Below are 18,463 nucleotides of genomic sequence, written 5' to 3'. Positions count from 1 at the left end.
GTCGATCATCCTCGAGCATTCCGAACATTTTTGTGGCAAAGCAGTGCTAGAAGGCCTTGGGACAAGAACGTCCTTGATCTGATCAGTGAATCAATTATACCGAGGTCCTTTCGCAGATCTTAGAGGTCAGCAATTTTCGTGTAGAAAATAAAAAAATAATTGAAATTTGTATTGGCTTCCATCGAGTATGTCATCGCATTTGACCAATTTTATCAGCTAGGAATGCACAAGTCTGCAGTCCACCGATTAGATAAGGCAGTTTGTCCGAATGCGATATTGGTTCGGGAAATTGTAGAATGTTGAAGAATGTTGTAGAATTGTACAGTGTTTACTCTGTATATGTCCCAAATGCCTAGCCGATAAGAGTCTCAGAACTATCCCCACTACCGCGCCACTGTGCACCAAGAAGTTCGAGACACCTCGGTCGCGTGGATCGAAGAATCTCGTGACCCATATATGTCCCTTGACCCGCGTTTTGGACACACACATCGAGTAAACACTGTGTATCGAAGGAAGAACTCACCGAAGACGATGTAGAGAGCAACGGCGCCGATCCCGAGGAGCGCCAGGATCAGTATCAGCAGAAGGACCAAGGACCTCGAGCAACCGGAAGTCTTCAGAGGTCGCGCCAAGTGCAGAGTCCAGCCGTGCCGATGTTTTCGCAGTCTGGCCGGATGCGGTGGCGGCTCTGCCCTGACGCTTCTTCGTTGATTCGCGCGATTCTGCGAGGACGGAGTCTGCGTTCGCACCGGAAGGGAATAGGCCCTCTGAAATCAAAGGGATCCGCTTCCTCAGATCTTTGTTTCCCTTCCCACATCTCGCCGTGTCGCGATTTTCAACAATTTTTGCTCCCGCACGGACCAAATTCGACATTTTCAATTTCAACGAGTCGGACGAAGATTCCGAAGAGTCTGAGAAATATGTAATTAACCCCTTGCCTTACAATATCGAGTCAGACTCGTGATGAAGATTCTGAACAGAGTCTAATAAATATGTATGCTATTAACCCGACTCTGAGGCGCCACTAAGAATTGCTGTATCATTATTCAAAATATTTTTCACATTGTTACATTTGTTTGTATCTAATAAATTACTAAACATTTTGGTATTGCACGTGTAAATTGCACCATTTTCGTATGTATAACATGAAAATATGTATATAGAAGGGCAATATTCTAGGTCAGAAGAAATGTTTCGTTTTGAAGTTAAAATAGCTTCGAGTGCAAAGGGTTAATTTCCTTTAAACCGAAATAAAATTCTACTTTGTTGTAGTCGATGTATGTATCCTTTGGAGAAAAGATAGGCATACAATAAATATAAACTATCTTTTTTTTCTATGAAATTCTGAACGATGAAACATTTCTACTCATTATAATCACAAAATAAATGGTAGCGCAAGGGGTTAATTTCCTTTGAACGAAATAAACATCCATTTTGTCGATATTACAGCCATATTACAGAAAACAGAAATGCAAACAGTAAAAATTCTCTTCTTTTTTCTATGAAATTCTGAACGATGAAACATTTCTACTCATTATAATCACAAAATAAATGGTAGCGCAAGGGGTTCATTTCCTTTGAACCGAAATAAACATCCATTTTGTCGATATAACAGCATTTTGCAGAAAACCGAAATACAAACAATAAAAATTCTCTTCTTTTTTCTACGAAATTCTGAACGATAACTTCCAATCACCACAGCCACAAAATAAATAGCAAGGGATTAATTTCACCCTTTTACAGTTCGGACTTTGAATTTCCCCAAAGAGCGAGTTAGATTTGCCAGAGTATTTGGTCTGGAATTTCGTTTGCAAAATGTTTTTCGAGTGCGAAACCTGCGTCATGGTCGGAAAGTTCTCCGAGCAAAACGAAGGGGTAATATCAACACGAGAGTTGAATTTTTTAATTGTTCATTGTCAACGCGCTGTGCGTCTTTCGGTCTCTTTACCTGAAACTCAGCCATCGGCACCGCATTCTCTTCGAGCTGGCCTTTCTCGTTCGCTGTGTCTCGATAATCGTTTATCTGTGTTCCGATAGAGGTTCAAAGTCAGTTACCAGGAAGCTAGAGAGGCGTGGTGTCGCCACCGATGACGAAGATTCGCGAAGATTCTCGAATCCGATCGAGACTCGTCCGAGCATGGTCTCTCGCGAACCTTTCCCAGAAGATCGCGATACATTAACTTCGTGTCTCGCGATTTTTCCCTTTTTCGAACATACATAGCCGTCAATATCAACAATCTAACGATCTCCCGAAGAAGACTTTCGATTCGAAACTTTCTATCCGCGCGAGACAAATGAATTCGTGCAATTTCGTTACGGTGGAGCCGTGGACTTATTAGTTTACATACTGGCGTGTATTTTTGCATAATTGTCGTCGAGTTTGACAATTCAATTGGAACCGGAACAGTTCCCCGATGGCCGCGCCGATTTGGAACTCGAACTTCCGACGGTGGAACAGCGTTTCACTTCGAATCACGTGGACGTTCACCATCAGGATGATCATGCGCGACAAGCCGGAAGTGTTAACACCGACGATCGGCAATCGTCGACGCGAGATGTTCCGCGGGGATAGGACGCGAGCGAAGAAACATGCCGAGCCGGTGCTTCGAGTCGAACTGACCGCCGTTTCCCGAGAGCGCTTCACCTTCCGCGGGAATCGACGTTCGATCCGCGGGCTCTGTTATCTCCCTAACTGCGTCGTAATCTGATTCGCGAAATCGTCTCGTCACGTCAACTCCGCGACAAAGCGAGATTGCTACATTTTAGCTCTTCCACGAATTTTCTTCGACGAAGAACCGCGATTTTCCGAATTGAAGGTCATCTCAGGACGTCCGAGTCGCTGGTAGAAAAAGATCGAGAACGGAGATGGCAATCTCAAAATTAAATTATTAACTAACATCTACACGGTTTGACGAATCGGAGAAGCTCCCCTCAAACTGTCGCAAATATTCGAGAATTTAAGAATTAAGTGAAAATATTCAAGAATCAAGCAAAATACTTAACCTCTTGACCAGTTAGCTGTTGCGACCTCTTCGAAAAATGTGTACCTAAGTTGCGTCGCAAAAATTAACCGCTGTTTCAATTACAGCTGTTTTGACGAGTATACTCGTCATGACAGAAAATATTGCCATTCCTTCGTGACGAGTATACTCGTCGGACACAGTTAACCCTTTGCACTCGAGTGGTGACTCTGAAGCACCACTGGAAATTGTTGTGGCATTGTTTCAAAGAAATTACAAAAAATATTGCAAAATATCTGTTACATTACAAAATTTGAATTTAATAGATAACGAAACATTGAAATATTGTATACAGAAATCGGATCAGTTTCGTACGAATAAAATGGAAATATTGTAAGACGGAAGAAAAATTTCGTTTTAGATTGAAAGTAGCGCCGAGTGCAAAGGGTTAACTGGTTGAGCACTGTACGCCACTATAGTGGCTTTCCGTGTGGAAAGCATCGGTTCGAACGATGACGCCACTATAGTGGCTTTTGCGAGAGGTAACGGTAACGCAACTACGGTGGCTTTTAAGAGGTTAAATAAGTATTTTGCATTTCAATTTCAAAAGGGCGGGTTCGATTTGCACGAATTTGGTTTTGGCGACTACGATCTGCAAGACGGCGAATTTCGCGGCGAAACGTGAATACTTCGTGGAGAACTGAGTCGGGCTGACAAGAGAATTAGTTGGGCGATTTCGGGAGGAATTCACGCGTGTTCACTTACGAGAGGCTCGAGCGGGGCGGCTTGGTACCGGCAGACGCTCATCGCGTCTGGCTATAGATAGACCTTTTCCACTTCCGTTCCGTTTTGTTCCTTTGGAGACGTCGGGCGACGCGAACGAGGACGAGTCTTGCGGGAAGAGAAAGAGGAACGGCAAGAGCCGAGAGGAGAGAGAGAGAGAGAGAGAGAGAGAGAGAACATGCGCGCCCGATTTCCTCGCGTCCGTCTGCTCGGGCAGACTGTTCGCCGAGGAAGCCGACGTTGACAGCTCGAAACCGCTCGCTACCACTAAATTAAGCTCGTACGTACACGCTGCCTTCGCGGTTCTTCCGTTAATCGCGTTTTTCTCGATCGCCGCGAATATTGCCGACCAACGGCCGAAGCGATCGCGCTTCGTCGGAATAGATAACGACGCCGCGATGACGCACACCGCGTTAGCAATAATCGTCGCGATAATAATAATGACGGCCACCTTGCGTCACACCTGAACTGAACGGCTTTCGTAACTAGATACAGTGAATTCTCGTTACGAGTCAGTTGCGCCGCTCTGGTGACCGACTCTTAGACGAAATCTCAGGTTGTCGGCGGCCGTCGCATTTGAAATACACAGGGCACGCTGGAAACCTAACAGTCATATCCGTCTACAAGTCATAAAAGACTGTGAAAATGTCTTTCGCGTTTCACCGCGGTGGTGTGAGTAGTTCCACCCTGACTCCAACGCATGGAAAATAAAATTGGAATGACGAGAAAATTTCTATTTCGGATTTGATCGATCTCGCATGAAAGAGATTCGATGATGCTCGAGGAACAAAAGCGTCGAAACGTTTAACGGTGGAAGGAGTTTAGCGCGGAGAGTGGTTCAACGATCTCGTGCTGGTGCGGGTTCAGCGTGGTTCCAGACAAACGAGGCATCAATTACGCGAATATATTCCCGTCGGCCGCGAGTCTTTTCGACGCGTCGACAGAAAGATAGAGGAAGTCGAGGGGGAGGAGCTGAACGAACAGACGAGATCCCTTTCTTTGAAGCCGACCGACCGAAAAGAAATCACGTCGACGAAAACCGAGCATTCCACGTGGACTAGCCAAAACAGAGAGAGAGAGAGAGAGAGGATTAGAGTGGGGGCTAGAGAGCCAGTCGTCGTCTACGATTCGAAATAGAACGGAAAGAGGAAGATTCGAGAAGAGACTGCTGGTCGGGACGAGAGACCCCACCTGTCGCGCTAGACAGACTCCCCGGGCGAGCCGAGACACTCGTCTCATTTGTTCCCGACCACCCTTTCGTTCCCAGCGACGACTCTTTGCCATTCTTCTCGAGTCGGAACCTTGAGTCGACCTGGTGCGAATCTGGGTCGAATTGACCCCCCGATACAACATGCAACCCGGTAGTTGCATTAGGGGATCCATAAGTAATCAATTATTTAGAAATCTAAAACAAACTTTGTAGGAAATTCAAGTTTTTATTATATAATCTTCATCATTATCAAGGACGGTTTGCCATCTTTCCCTGCAAATTTTCAATCCCCCTCGTATAGAAATCCAGGGTTCGTCAAGCAAAATGTGACTCGAGGTGCCTCCTTGCATCTTCCACAGAATGTTTTATTTCTTAAATAATGCTCCAGAGATCTGAAAAGATCGGAGGGAGCAATATCCGGTGAGTACGGGGGGTACGGTCAAACTTCCCATTGCAATTTTTTGATTTTTTCCTGAGTGAGTTTCGCTGTACGGGGCCGGGCATTGTCAATTTGCAGTATTACGCCTTTTCTGTGGACTAAAGATGCCCCTCTTTTTCAATAGTTCTGAATACAGCCGTTGTAATTGCTGACAATACAACTCAGCGGTAACTGTTTCTCCAGGTTTCAACAACTCAAAGCGAATTATGCCACGACAGTCTCACCAAATGCACAGTAACACCTTTCGAAGTGATAAGCTAGGTTTAGGGGTTGATATCGCGGTTTGATTTGCAGAAAGCCATTGCTTGGAACGCTTTATGTTATCACAAAGAATCCATTTTTCATCTCCGGTAACGATTCTGCTAAGAAATGGATCTCTACGAAATCTGGATAGCAATCAAGTGCAAATTGATCGACGAATATTCTTGTTGGTCTCAGATCATTGATGCGGTACCCATATTCCTTTTGCCTATATGCTTTTCCCATTTCGTGTAGGTGCCTTTGCATAGTTGACCATTTGGATCCAAGGCTTCTCGATAATTCTTGTATACTTAATTTTGAATCAGCTTCCACCAGAGATTTTAGGGTGCCATTATCAAATTCAACTGGTCGTCCGAGGCCTGTCAGAGAGATCATAATCACCAGCAGCAAACCTTCCGAACCAACGTTGACACTTGTGTTGACTTTCGATACATCTCCATAAACATCGCAAATTTTCTTTGTTGTTACCGTTGCATTAAATCCCGCATGAAAATGAAAACGTATGCAATGACGAATATGATCCTCGGAAGGTACAACGCCATTTTATTATTGTAAAAAAAATTATACTTTTTAGAATATTTTGTACACAGGCTGCTTTACCGAAAACTGTAAAAGAATACGCGTTTTTCCTGTTCAACGATCGGTACAGAACTAAAAAGCAAAACAAATAATTCTTTGCAAATAATTGATTACTTATGGGTACCCCTAATATAATCCAGCAAAGTACAGATTTTGAATCAGACACCATCTTCTTGGACTCACTATTTTCCGAATTGTTCAGAGACTTTGGAAAATTCGGTTGGAGTCAATTCAGTTTACAATTTTACTAAATTATTATATAGCTAGATTGCGGATCTTTAAGAAGGTTTATAAAAATTTTGAAAGAATGCTATAACCTCTTTGCACTCGAAGCTATTTTAACTCTATATATATTTTTTCATGTTATACATACGAGAATGGTGCAATTTACTTGTACAATACTGAAATGTTTAGTGACTTATTTTAAATACGAACAAATTTAATAACGTAAAAAATATTTTGAATAATGTTACAGTAATTTGTAGTGGTGCCCTTACCCACGAATGGTTTTAGTCACCATTCGAGTGTGCTAAGGGGTTGGTTAATATAAAATTCGATAGAATTCAGTACGATTTTTCTTTGATTTGTAACTACATTTTCATTTCATTCTATTTTCTTAAAATTTGTCTACAAAAATTGGAAATCAGTTATAATTATAAAGAAAATTATAAAACTCTTAATAATTATATAGACGAAAAGACGGAATTGAAAACAAATAGCAGGTATATTGTCTATAGAATTAGTAGTTAATATTCGAAAACGGATTGACCGCATGTTTCAATGTTAGGCATTTTACTAAAATGGCAGACATTGAAAACAGACGGGTCAAAGAAAATCTAAATAGAGAGAGAAGATAGAAAAAATTTTCTGTTTTTTAATTATTTTGTCCGGGACAGCGCGAACGCAGTCCCGACTACCAAAAATTATACGCCCGAGATATCCACATTAGGGATATTCGCAAGGGTCAGCCTAACCGTAGTGCAATGGAAAAGCCTCGCCCTGGAGGAACCGCCTTCTTGATCACGGTAACCTCTGCGCCAGGTAAGTATGCTTTCCTTCGCTTTGCGTTCCTACTTATACTATTCGTCGTACATCTTTACTTGCGAGAAACTGATCCCTGGCGAAGCCACCTAGCGGTCGACTCGAGTACTACTCGTGCCACAAAGGTTCTCATTCTACCGCCGGTGCAGCGGTTCTCATTCTACACTGAATCTATAGAGACCAGCACCCGATGACCGAACCCTACGTTTCTTACACGAATTTTTTCTAACATCGTTTAATGAACGTATACAATGATTATGTTACAAAATCCTAACTTTGTTCAACGCTAAACCTATCACGGTTTCATCGCCGGTATTATATTGGAATTATGAAAGTTTATTTGTGGAAAAAAAATTTTAACTACTTGAGGTTATTAAAACTGGAAAACAGCTTCTAGATGACTACTGTGTCTTTCAATTGGCGCAGACAATTTTCTACTTACTAAAAATTCTTGAAAGGGGCATTTTCATTCATCTTGTGCTTTTTAAATCGAGGACAATTTTGATTTTGCACGAAGATCCACAGTCTATTCGTCGGCTGGCAAAGTTCTAACGGTTCCGTAGAGCAACAAAGAATGTAAAATACTGTTGCTCACCTGAAAGGATCCATGCTCCTTGACATCGGTGCAAAAGATAGGCGCCTCCTTGGCGTACCATCTATCCTGCGAGTAGATGGAGTTCACCCTCATCCCAGCCCTGCTCTTCTCCTGCGCGCCGTTAGGCTTGTCCTCCTTGATCCTGGTGTCCTCCAGCTGGATCAGCTTGGCCTGGCTTTTCGGCGATCCGGTAGCTTTCTCGGAAATGGTGAAGACGCAGAGCGAGTTGTTTCCTCTGACAGGGATCGCGTCACCGTTGGGAGCGCAGGTCCTGATCGCGGCGAGGTCGCAAGGATCCAGGATGGTCCTGGGATCGTTGGAAATCAACGGCGAGAACTGTCCCCGCTTATTGTCCCTGTTCTTCCTGAGCACCGTCTCCTCCTCGTTCTCCCTCTCGTCGATCTCGCATTCTCGATCGTACGAGGCGATCTTGCTCTTGCAGTGCTTGCAGTCCTTCTTCCTGCGCCTCCTGTTCGGCCGGGCCTCGTTCGATTGCTTCGGCTCTCGATCCTTCTCGATCGTCGCGATCGTTTCCGCGTTTTCCGCTTCCTCGTTCCAGCTGTTCTTCTTCTCTCTGCTGGTCACGCGGACGGAACTGTTCGCGCCCGCGAGATCGAGGACGCTCGATCGACGAAACGGCAATGTCAAATTCCGCCGGAAACCGCAGGACTCTTCCTGCTCGCGTGTCAACTCGCCGATCCGCGAGATCCGCTCCTCTTCCATCTGGGAGATCATCTGCCGATCGGCCGGTGTCCGATCGCGATCCGCTGATCCAGAGATCCTGCCGATCTGCTCCACGCCAGGGAGAATGTCCTCGTACACGTGGCTGTCCGCCATGTGCAAGCCGGACGCGTGCCCGGAGAAATCGATCCTCGACGCGAGGAAGGATCGCTCGGATGAGCCGATACCTGGCTGATGCTCCTCCTCGAAACCTTGATTCTCCATCTGCAACGAAGGATCAGACATTAGACATTGTCCTGAACCAGTACCGAATGTACAGGGTGTTCCTGATCCGGTGACAGGATTTCAGGGAGGACCGGTGATTTTGCACGGAGAGTTGGAGACGAGGCAGCGGAAATTGTTCGAAGCAAGGATTTATACTAGTACGCAATTATTAGGGAATTTGTAGGTCCGAATCTCGCTTGTTTCATTTGTACAGGGTGTTCCAGAATAGGTGGCACAGGGAAAATGTCCAAATATATGCGACAAGATTTGTTCGAAGCAACGATTTATACTAGTACGCAATTGTTAGTGAATTTTTGTGTTCGTATTTGGCTTGTTTCACTTGTACAGGGTGTTCCAGAATGGGTAACACAGGGAAAATGTTCAAATATATGCGACAAGACTTGTTGGAAGCAACGATTTATACTAGTACGCAATTGTTAGTGAATTTTTGTGTTCGTATGTCGCTCGTTTCATTTGTACAGGGTGTTCCAGAATGGGCGGCACAGGGAAAATGGGCAAATATATGCGACAAGACTTGTTCGAAGCAACGATTTATACTAGTACGCAATTGTTAGTGAATTTGTGTGTTCGTATCTGGCTTGTTTCACTTGTACAGGGTGTTCCAGAATAGCACAAGGAAAATGGCCGAACAAATGCGGCACGACTTGTATGAAACAACGATTTATACTAGTGCGCAATTATTGGGGAATTTGTGTGTTCGTATGTCGCTTGTTTCATTTGTACAGGGTGTTCCAGAATGGGTGGCACAAGGAAAATGGAAAAGCAAATGCGACAAGACTTGTTCGAAGCAAGGATTTATACTAGTACACAATTATTAGTGAATTTGTGTGTTCCTATCACGTTTGTTCCAGTGGTACAGGGTGTTCCAGAATGGGTGGCACAAGGAAAATGGAAAAGCAAATGCGACAAGACTTGTTCGAAGCAAGGATTTATACTAGTACACAATTATTAGTGAATTTGTGTGTTCCTATCACGTTTGTTTCATTGGTACAGGGTGTTCCAGAATGGATGGCACAGGGAAAATGTCCAAATATATGCGACAAGACTTGTTCGAAGCAACGATTTATACTAGTACGCAATTGTTAGTGAATTTGTGTGTTCGTATCTCGCTTGTTTCATTTGTACAGGGTGTTCCAGAATGGATGGCACAGGGAAAATGTCCAAATATATGCGACAAGACTTGTTCGAAGCAACGATTTATACTAGTACGCAATTGTTAGTGAATTTGTGTGTTCGTATCTCGCTTGTTCCATTTGTACAGGGTGTTCCAGAATGGACGGCACAGGGAAAATGTCCAAATATATGCGACAAGACTTGTTCCACGCAACGATTTATGCTAGTACGTAATTAGTAGCGAATTTGTGCGTTAGTATCTCGCTCGTTTCATTCGTACAGGGTGTTTCAGAATGGGTGGCACAAGGAAAATGGCCAAATAATTATGCGACAAGACTTGTTCGAAACAACGATTTATACTAGTACGCAATTATTAGTGAATTTGTGTGTTCGTATTTTGCCTGTTTCACTTATACAGGGTGTTTAATATATCCAGAATGGGTGGCACAAGGACTTACAGTGTCGTGCATAAACTAAAAAAGGAAAATTCGTGGGCCAGCGAATCCGTAGTCCTGGACAGCACCGCGATGTTGCAGTTGTGAGATTCGCGAGGAAAATACGAGCAAAAGATTACTGTGTCAATAGTGAGTTTTTTATGGCGAGTACAAGGGTAGAGGTGGTCAAAGATCAAGGAGTTCGCGCCGTCGACCACCTGCGTCGTCCACGCGATCGACGATGCCTCGCTCGCAGCGTTTCGACGAGTAGTTTGATCGATTCATGACAGTTTATGCTCCCCACGGAAAAAGAAGAGAAAGAGAGAGAGAGAGAGAGAGAGAGAGAGAGAGAGAGAGAGAGAGAGGGAGGGAGGGGTAGAGAGAAGGGGGTAGAGAGATAAACAGCGAGGGTAGGAGAGAGAGAGAGAGAGAGAGAGAGAGAGAGAGAACGGGGAAAAAAGCGGGCTGCCTCGTGGATATAATTAAGCGTTTTGTGGGCCGGTGCCGGCCCTCTTCTCCTCGCCAATTATCGTGTCCCCGATGATCGCCGGCTCGTTTTTTCCTCGCTCGGTGTGGCTCCGGCCGAGGAAGCGACGAGGCCGAACGATTCGTTTATCGATTCGTTTATCGAATGTGGGTAGAGAAAAAGCTGGACGCTCCCACGACCACCGAACACCGAGACCCGCTTTATGACCGTTTAAACGAATCGATATCGAGACGATCGGCCGTTGATCGGTCAACTATTCGATCGGTCTTTAAACCCCCGGCCCTTGAACCGGTGGCCACTGACCTTCCCCGGACACAACAATCCCTCCACGATAACGTTAACGACGATAACAACACGATTCGCAATCATTCCGATACATTATACAGGCTTTCAATCTTTGGAATGATAAACGAAAATATTTGAAATTGTTAAGGCTGAGTAACACACGGTCCACCTAAAATATTTTCGTTATTAGTAACAATATAGAAAAATGGTATTTCTCTATATATGTCGCCAAGGCCTGGACGATAATCGTCGCGGAATTATCCCCACCAATGTGGGGTATACGTCATATGTCATATACGGATATGTCACCTGGACAAGACCCGTGTAGCTGACATATATCGAGAATTCACTGTACATACAAAATTTACATGGCACACAGAGAGAAATATTGTGATGCAAACATCTTTTCCGTGGGTGAAGGCGTTCCGGAGATTTCAAGGTCACCCTGATTCCTTCGAACGCGATGACCCTTCGAGAATCAGACTTTTGCGTCGCGAATCAAACAGAGTATCCTAATCCTAAGTAGTTGACAAGATACCGGAATAATTTTCCTTGTGTAGTAGATATTTCACCAGTTTCGTGGATTAATTGCAATCGCATGTCACCGGATAAGGATGACGTCTTTGACTGTATAAGGGGTAACGAGAATTAGGGTTCGGAGCAGTTTCGTATAGTCGTTCGAATGGGGGGAGGGGGGGGGGGGAGAAGGGGCCGTAAAAGAAGGAGCAATTTGTCAGATCGCGGGAGAATCGTGTGCGGCGCGTGCCGAGATACCGATTCTTCTTCGACGGCTCCGTTCCGGTCCAGCGTGTGTCGTAATTGGTTCGGTCGGTGATTAATCGAGGGCCCGTTTCGACGCTTAGGCTCGCGACGGACAATTAGGGGCAGCGCACGGGCGCGCACGTGCGCGGCTACGCAGTCCCGCGCGCAATTAGTCACGTTGCGGAGACGCGTGCGACGGTGGATCGCGGATCGTTTATGCAAATATCGCGGCCATAATCAACCGATGCGCGGCCCTGCTCGCCTAGTCGTTCCCTCCCCACAGTAGAACCGTGGAGCCCCGAACGAGGCGTATTCCTTTACGACAATAACAATAATAACCCGGTGACTTCACGATCGGCAAGTTTGTCGTCTCGACAATTGCGAAAAAGGAGAAACGCGTTGTTTATCGTGTCGGAGACCCACGCGGCAGCACTCGTAGCAATTCCTCAATTATTCCGCAATTGTAACCCCCCCGGGGTTCGCTGAAACACCGTGGTGCGCGCGTCAGCTGCGCCGAATCCTTTCGCGGCGCCGCTAATTGGTTAACCTTTAATTGAGTACACGGCGAATAGAACAGAGCGAAACGTAAGAAGAGACAGGGCAGCCCTAGAAGCGTGGACGAGAAGCAATTAGCTTCGGGACTCGACCGACCGATTACCGCCACCCTTTTCGCCACTCTGTTTCCCTTGGCTCGTGCTCGATCGGTCGAAAACGGTCAAACGGTCGCGTCCGTTCGATGGAAACCGATCCTCCGGGCTTCCTCGTATCATGACGCTCGTCTACACCGGATCCGGTTCGTCACATTCATCGTCTAACAACTTTTGTTCGAAACGTTTCCCGACGCAACAAGTAGGTTACGAGTAAATTTTCGTTGACAGTCAACTGACTCACCCGGTGTGTTCGCTAACAATGCAAACGGGGTGACTCAAGTTTCCTACGACCGGACCATATTTCGACTCCGCGAAAAGATCGGCCGATCTGCGACAGCTGTAGCAACGCTCGCAAATTCACTCGGGCAAGAATGTCGGGTGTTTCGAACCGGGCCGGGTCTCTCTGACGTAATCGACGCCGATAGGTGCGTAACGTTAGCTCCCGGCTACCCATTGCAACCATTGCACCCATTGCACTGGACATATGGCGCGACACGTGCGAGCAAACAACCGGTCTACCCGCGCCGCGCACCTTCCACGGACCCGCATTGCATTGCTGCCCAATGTCGATCGATCGATCTTTTCATCGGCAGCGGCCGGTTTCCGCATTCATTGTCAGTGGCCCGGCTTCACGTCCTCCGTCGGCACACAGGTATATCGATGTTAGCGTTGCTCTGTACGCTATAGTCCGCTGCCGGGACCTGTTGTTCTGCCTTTGGCACGCGACACGCCGTTCCCCGTCCCTCCCCCCCTCACCGCCGCCATCTTATTGCGCGTTTCACCCCGAGCTCATAAGCGGTGGACATTCCACGGGTACTTAAACAGAACTGATTCCTGTCCCCCGGATTTTAACCCTTTGCACTCGCCACTGTTTTCGATGTAAAATTACATTTTTCTTCCGTCTTACAATATTTTCAATTTAGTCGAACGAAACTGATCCGATTTTGTACATATAGTGTTTGAATGTTCAGTAATCTGTTGGATACAAATTTTGTAATGCAACAAATATTTTGTAATATTTTTTGTAATTTCTTTGAAATGCCACAACAATTTCCGGTGGTGCTTCAGAGTCACCGTTTTCGAAACGTTGAAAATAGCATGTCGGTACTCTTCGATCGTTTCGATTCTTCTACTTCAGGACGGCCTGATTGGATCTAGACGGAGTTGATCGTCACGCTATAGTCCTGCGAACGGTCAATAGGCAAAGCTAATTACTCGTTTTTCGTGTTCGAATAAGTAATCGACTAAAAATACACAGCACCGACATTGTACGTGTCCCGGCTAGGACTGTACGGTCTTATTTTCGCGATACGCATGCTAAATGTCGCGATATTTAAGAAAATCTGTGAGCGGCGGCCATCTTGTGACGTCACGCTCGCTTCGGACGACTTGCGAGAGGCAGTATGCCGCCGAATATTACAAATCACTCCACGATAACGTGCAAACGGGCATTTTGGAGACCGTACAGTCCTAGATTGGACTTTTGGGAATCCAAATTGACCACTTCTGGATTGCTCGTTGCGATATTGAAGCGTCAGTTTGAGCTCCCGCGAACACTATCAAGTTTCTTCTATGTGTGTGTAGTTTCACAATCGTCAAAATGGCGCCTACTACATGAATGCATGAAGTGCGTAATTGTCGTCAACGAGTTCGAATTATTAAACGGGGAAACAAATTTTGATTCGGTTACATTTTTACTTTGCACAAAGATCCTGAACGTTCTCTCGAATTCTTCTGACGTTTTTACTGGTTCCAGCCACTAATTTTCTCCACAAACGCGTAATCTAAATTAAAGGTTCCCGCCCTCGCGTTCCAAGCGCACAATGTACCCTAAAAACGCACGCGATAGAACTGGCGGTATAATCCCGTCGTTCTAATCCTATCGGGAACGCTTGGAATCCAATTGGCGATCGTCGGAATCCTGTTGGGAGTCGAGAAGCAAGCGAATCCTTTCTAAAATCGAAGATTCCCTCATCCGTGGCTGTTCCGCTTGTCTCCGAGCGCGTCATGCTCGTCGTCGTCCTTCGTCAACCGGAATTTTCATCGTCGTCGATCGATCAATCGTTTTCGTCGGAAAACGCGTTCCTCGTTAGCTTGTAAAAGACGATGCTCGATCCTGTTACCTCGTCGAATGCGTCACAATCGAAGCCGCGGTTGACTCAGAGCAGATGGACGCGCGTGGGGAATGATCGAGACGCGACGAGCATACAAACTAGAAGTTTCAAAACGAAATTCCGTTTGTCGGAGATCCTAAGGCGTGATTCTACCTTGTCTTGCGAAAAGGAATTTGATCAACCGTTTTCTCTTCACCGAGACGTTCGGAAACACACATAATGTGGGTGAAAATTGTTTGTCCACATTTAACAACGATTTGATTAGCTAATTCGTTCTATCTGGCTAAGATTCGGAAAATTTCTAATTTTTCTAATTTCTGTTTCGTTAAATAAATTACTTTGATTTTGTGGAATTTTTCAAGTGGCTGATTCGGCAGTGTTAAAGTGTGAAAGAGAAATCTAGCTATTTTCGAGGAGCGTAACGAGGGTAAACGGAGAATTTCTGGAAGATTGCGTTTATTTTTACCGGTTTGCCAGAGAAGCTCTCCCCTCGATCGCGCGCGGATCGCGAGCCGAGGATCCACGAGGCGATGACGTCAGACACGCTTTCGCTATCCCGGGATCAATCGGAGAGTCAAGTCGCGATAATTGCGACAATCGTTCGGGACGCTCCCCAACGAGACACTTAATTCCGCTCCCTCGCCACTCTGTTTCGCCTTTCGTTCAATTTGCAGAGACCCCCTCGCCGCCATTTACTTCAGTTCGACGGATCGTCGGACGCTAATTGCGCGACCGTTCGCGCCGCCATTATTCTTCCACCTCGAGAGTTCCGACCCCTCTTTCGACGAGTAACCAGAAGCAATCTCGGAATCTTTGATATCCCCGCGAACGTCGGCTGTGAACTTTTCGAAAGCCGTACCAGATTTTTCTGTATCGCGCGTTGGCTCTGCGAAAATCGAGGACAAAGTTTGCGGGGCCGACAGACGCCATTAAACAGAGGGCGCCATTAAACAGAGGGCGCCATTAAACAGAAGAGGTTTCACGAGTGAAAATTGAAATGACTAAAATTACTATATATTTCGTACTTCGCGTTTTGAGGACGAATTGTTTGGGTCCACAAAAATTTCCCGGGACTCTCCCATGCCCGGTAGTTGCAAAATATGAAGACCCGCAATGCATTATGGCAATGCAATGCATTATGGTCCGTGTCTTTGAAACTTTCAGATGTATAAATCCTATTTCCTGCATTATGAATCGGAAAACATTCGAGAAACAGGTTTGCGGTGTCTTATCCCGCAGTGAAGGACTTTCCGGTGCGTGCTCGTGATTAAATCGACACGGTTGTCGATTTAATTGCGGCGCTGTTAATAGTAGTCGATCGCGAAGGGATCGGCAACGGGCACGCGGTTATTAAATTTCGAATTATGCGAGGAATGGGACTCCTCTAACGAGCCGTTCCCAATTTTTTCCCGCGGAAACCGTTCGACGAGGGAGGAATGATCGATGCCGGCCTCGATCGCATGTCGCTCCGCTCGATATGTAGCAATTTTTCTGAAAGAAACTCGCGTGATTGCGATCTCCATCGAATAACGAATACCGTTCGCGAATATGTTGAATACATTGAATAAACGATAACCCCGTACCGCTTGATAATTACATACATTTACCAAACATATTTCTGGATCGTACGATCCTCAACGTACGCAATCAAAGATCTTTCTAAACGATGGAACAGGAACGAAAATAGTTTTGCGCATAACGACGTTGTAACGAGACGAATTCTATTTCTTTCCGTTGCAACGAACTTTAAAAGATGTCGATGGTAATAGAGATCTTTTCTGCGGATCTACGAGTAACGAGATCCATTGTAGAAAAGCTTAGGGCTTCTGCGACTGTTATTTTACTTTATAAATCGTTGACGAGAATATAGAATTGATCGAGGATCCAGCAGCGACGCGCGAATTTAAGACAGAGGTAAGAACATAAATCATTTCGACGGCTGTTTCGAAAACTGTTGACAACAGAGAATTTTTCTCAGTATCCAGAAGACACTACAGGATTAATTCCGAAACGGCGAAATAGTGAAAATAATTTAGTGACCGTTCAGAAAATTGATGACAATGGTTTTTGAAGTGTGTCCCAGCGCCGTTGCACTAAGTCCGAACAGGTGAGAGCGAATAATTTCGACAGTTGTTTCTGTCCGACGATCGCGACAGACTCTGGGAGAATTTTCAGTATAGTTCTCAGGTGATTCGAAACTTTGGCTCGACACAGTTGTAGATCGCATAACAGATAGTCGCCGGTTGAAACGACATGGTGTATCGTTAGCGGCGTGGCTGCCTCGTCACCGTGGGACAAGGAAAACGCGCCTCGATTTCAATCGACAAGCGAAAGAATTTCCGTTCGTTAGGAACGTTCCAGTTCCCGTGGCCGGGATGTATCGCAATCGTCCGCCCGCAATCGATGCACCGGACAACGTTGTTATCGAGCGTTTCGCGGCTCGAGTCGCGCGTTTTTACGCTGATCGCTCGCGAATTGCGAACCCCGTCGCCGGTTTTTGCGCGTCCGGCCTTTCACCGCCGACATTTTTCACCGTCGATTCGAATATTCAATCCCGTATCCCAGAATTCGTGGAAATCTACTCCGTCCTGCTCTGCAATCATTTTTCGGCATATTATAGAATAGCGCTCATTGGCCAATAAAATGGCACAACTTCCTAGAACTCTATACTCTCCAGATGCTTTGCAAATTTGGTAATTCTATTCAAATATTTAATTGCGGTGTTTTAATTTTATCTCTACAGAAAATTGCAGATATTGCAATATTTCTTCGACAGATTCTGTGCGGTTATTGGCCAATAAAATGGCACAACTTCCTAGAGCTCTATACTCTCCAGATGCTTTGCAAATTTGGTAATTCTATTCAAATATTTAATTGCGGTGTTTTAATTTTATCTATACAGAAAATTGTAGATATAGCAATATTTTTTCGACAGATTCTGTGCGCTTATTGGCCAATAAAATGGCACAACTTCCTAGAGCTCTATACTCTCCAGATGCTTTGAAAATTTGGTAATTCTATTCAAATATTTAATTGCGGTGTTTTAATTTTATCTATAAAGAAAATTGTAGATATTGCAATATTTTTTCGACAGATTCTGTGCGGTTATTGGCCAATAAAATGGCACAACTTCCTAGAGCTCTATACTCTCCAGATGCTTTGAAAATTTTGTAATTCTATTCAAATATTTAATTGCGGTGTTTTAATTTTATCTATACAGAAAATTGCAGATATTGCGATATTTGTTCGACAGATTCTGTGCGGTTATTGGCCAATAAAATGGCACAACTTCCTAGAGCTCTATACTCTCCAGATGCTTTGCAAATTTTGTAATTCTATTCAAATATTTAATTGTGGTGTTCTAATTTTATCTATACAGAAAATTGTAGATATAGCAATATTTTTTCGACAGATTCTGTGCGCTTATTGGCCAAAAAAATGGCACAACTTCCTAGAACTCTATACTCTCCAGATGCTTTGCAAATTTGGTAATTCTATTCAAATATTTAATTGCGGTGTTTTAATTTTATCTCTACAGAAAATTGCAGATATTGCAATATTTCTTCGACAGATTCTGTGCGCTTATTGGCCAAAAAAATGGCACAACTTCCTAGAACTCTATACTCTCCAGATGCTTTGCAAATTTGGTAATTCTATTCAAATATTTAATTGCGGTGTTTTAATTTTATCTATACAGAAAATTGTAGATATTGCAATATTTTTTCGACAGATTCTGTGCGCTCATTGGCCAATAAAATGGCACAACTTCCTAGAACTCTATACT

General features: G+C 44.8%; 1 protein-coding gene and 1 non-coding gene across 6 annotated transcripts in view; both read right to left on the bottom strand.

Moving 5' to 3' along the window:
- LOC143356120 (uncharacterized) overlaps positions 1-18,463 on the bottom strand; it is a 41,117-nt gene that overhangs the window by 7,511 nt on the left and 15,143 nt on the right. For 4 of the 5 annotated variants that reach the window (XM_076791549.1, XM_076791548.1, XM_076791550.1 and 1 more), the window contains 3 exons: positions 7,869-8,813; positions 1,949-2,023; positions 524-767 (listed from right to left, as the gene is read on the bottom strand). In XM_076791549.1, coding sequence (XP_076647664.1) covers positions 524-767; positions 1,949-2,023; positions 7,869-8,813 — 1,264 coding nt within the window. The remainder of the gene's footprint in view (positions 1-523; positions 768-1,948; positions 2,024-7,868; positions 8,814-18,463) is intronic. The other variant, XM_076791552.1, reaches the window with a different exon arrangement.
- LOC143356880 (U1 spliceosomal RNA) lies at positions 7,120-7,281 on the bottom strand. The gene has a single exon (XR_013082744.1). It is a non-coding gene; the product is annotated as a U1 spliceosomal RNA (small nuclear RNA).

This window comes from Halictus rubicundus, chromosome 8 (genome assembly GCF_050948215.1).
Source record: "Halictus rubicundus isolate RS-2024b chromosome 8, iyHalRubi1_principal, whole genome shotgun sequence".
Classification (NCBI taxonomy): Eukaryota; Metazoa; Arthropoda; class Insecta; order Hymenoptera; family Halictidae; genus Halictus; species Halictus rubicundus.
Note: the sequence above shows the minus strand (reverse complement) of the source record. Positions and strands in the feature narration are given on the sequence as shown.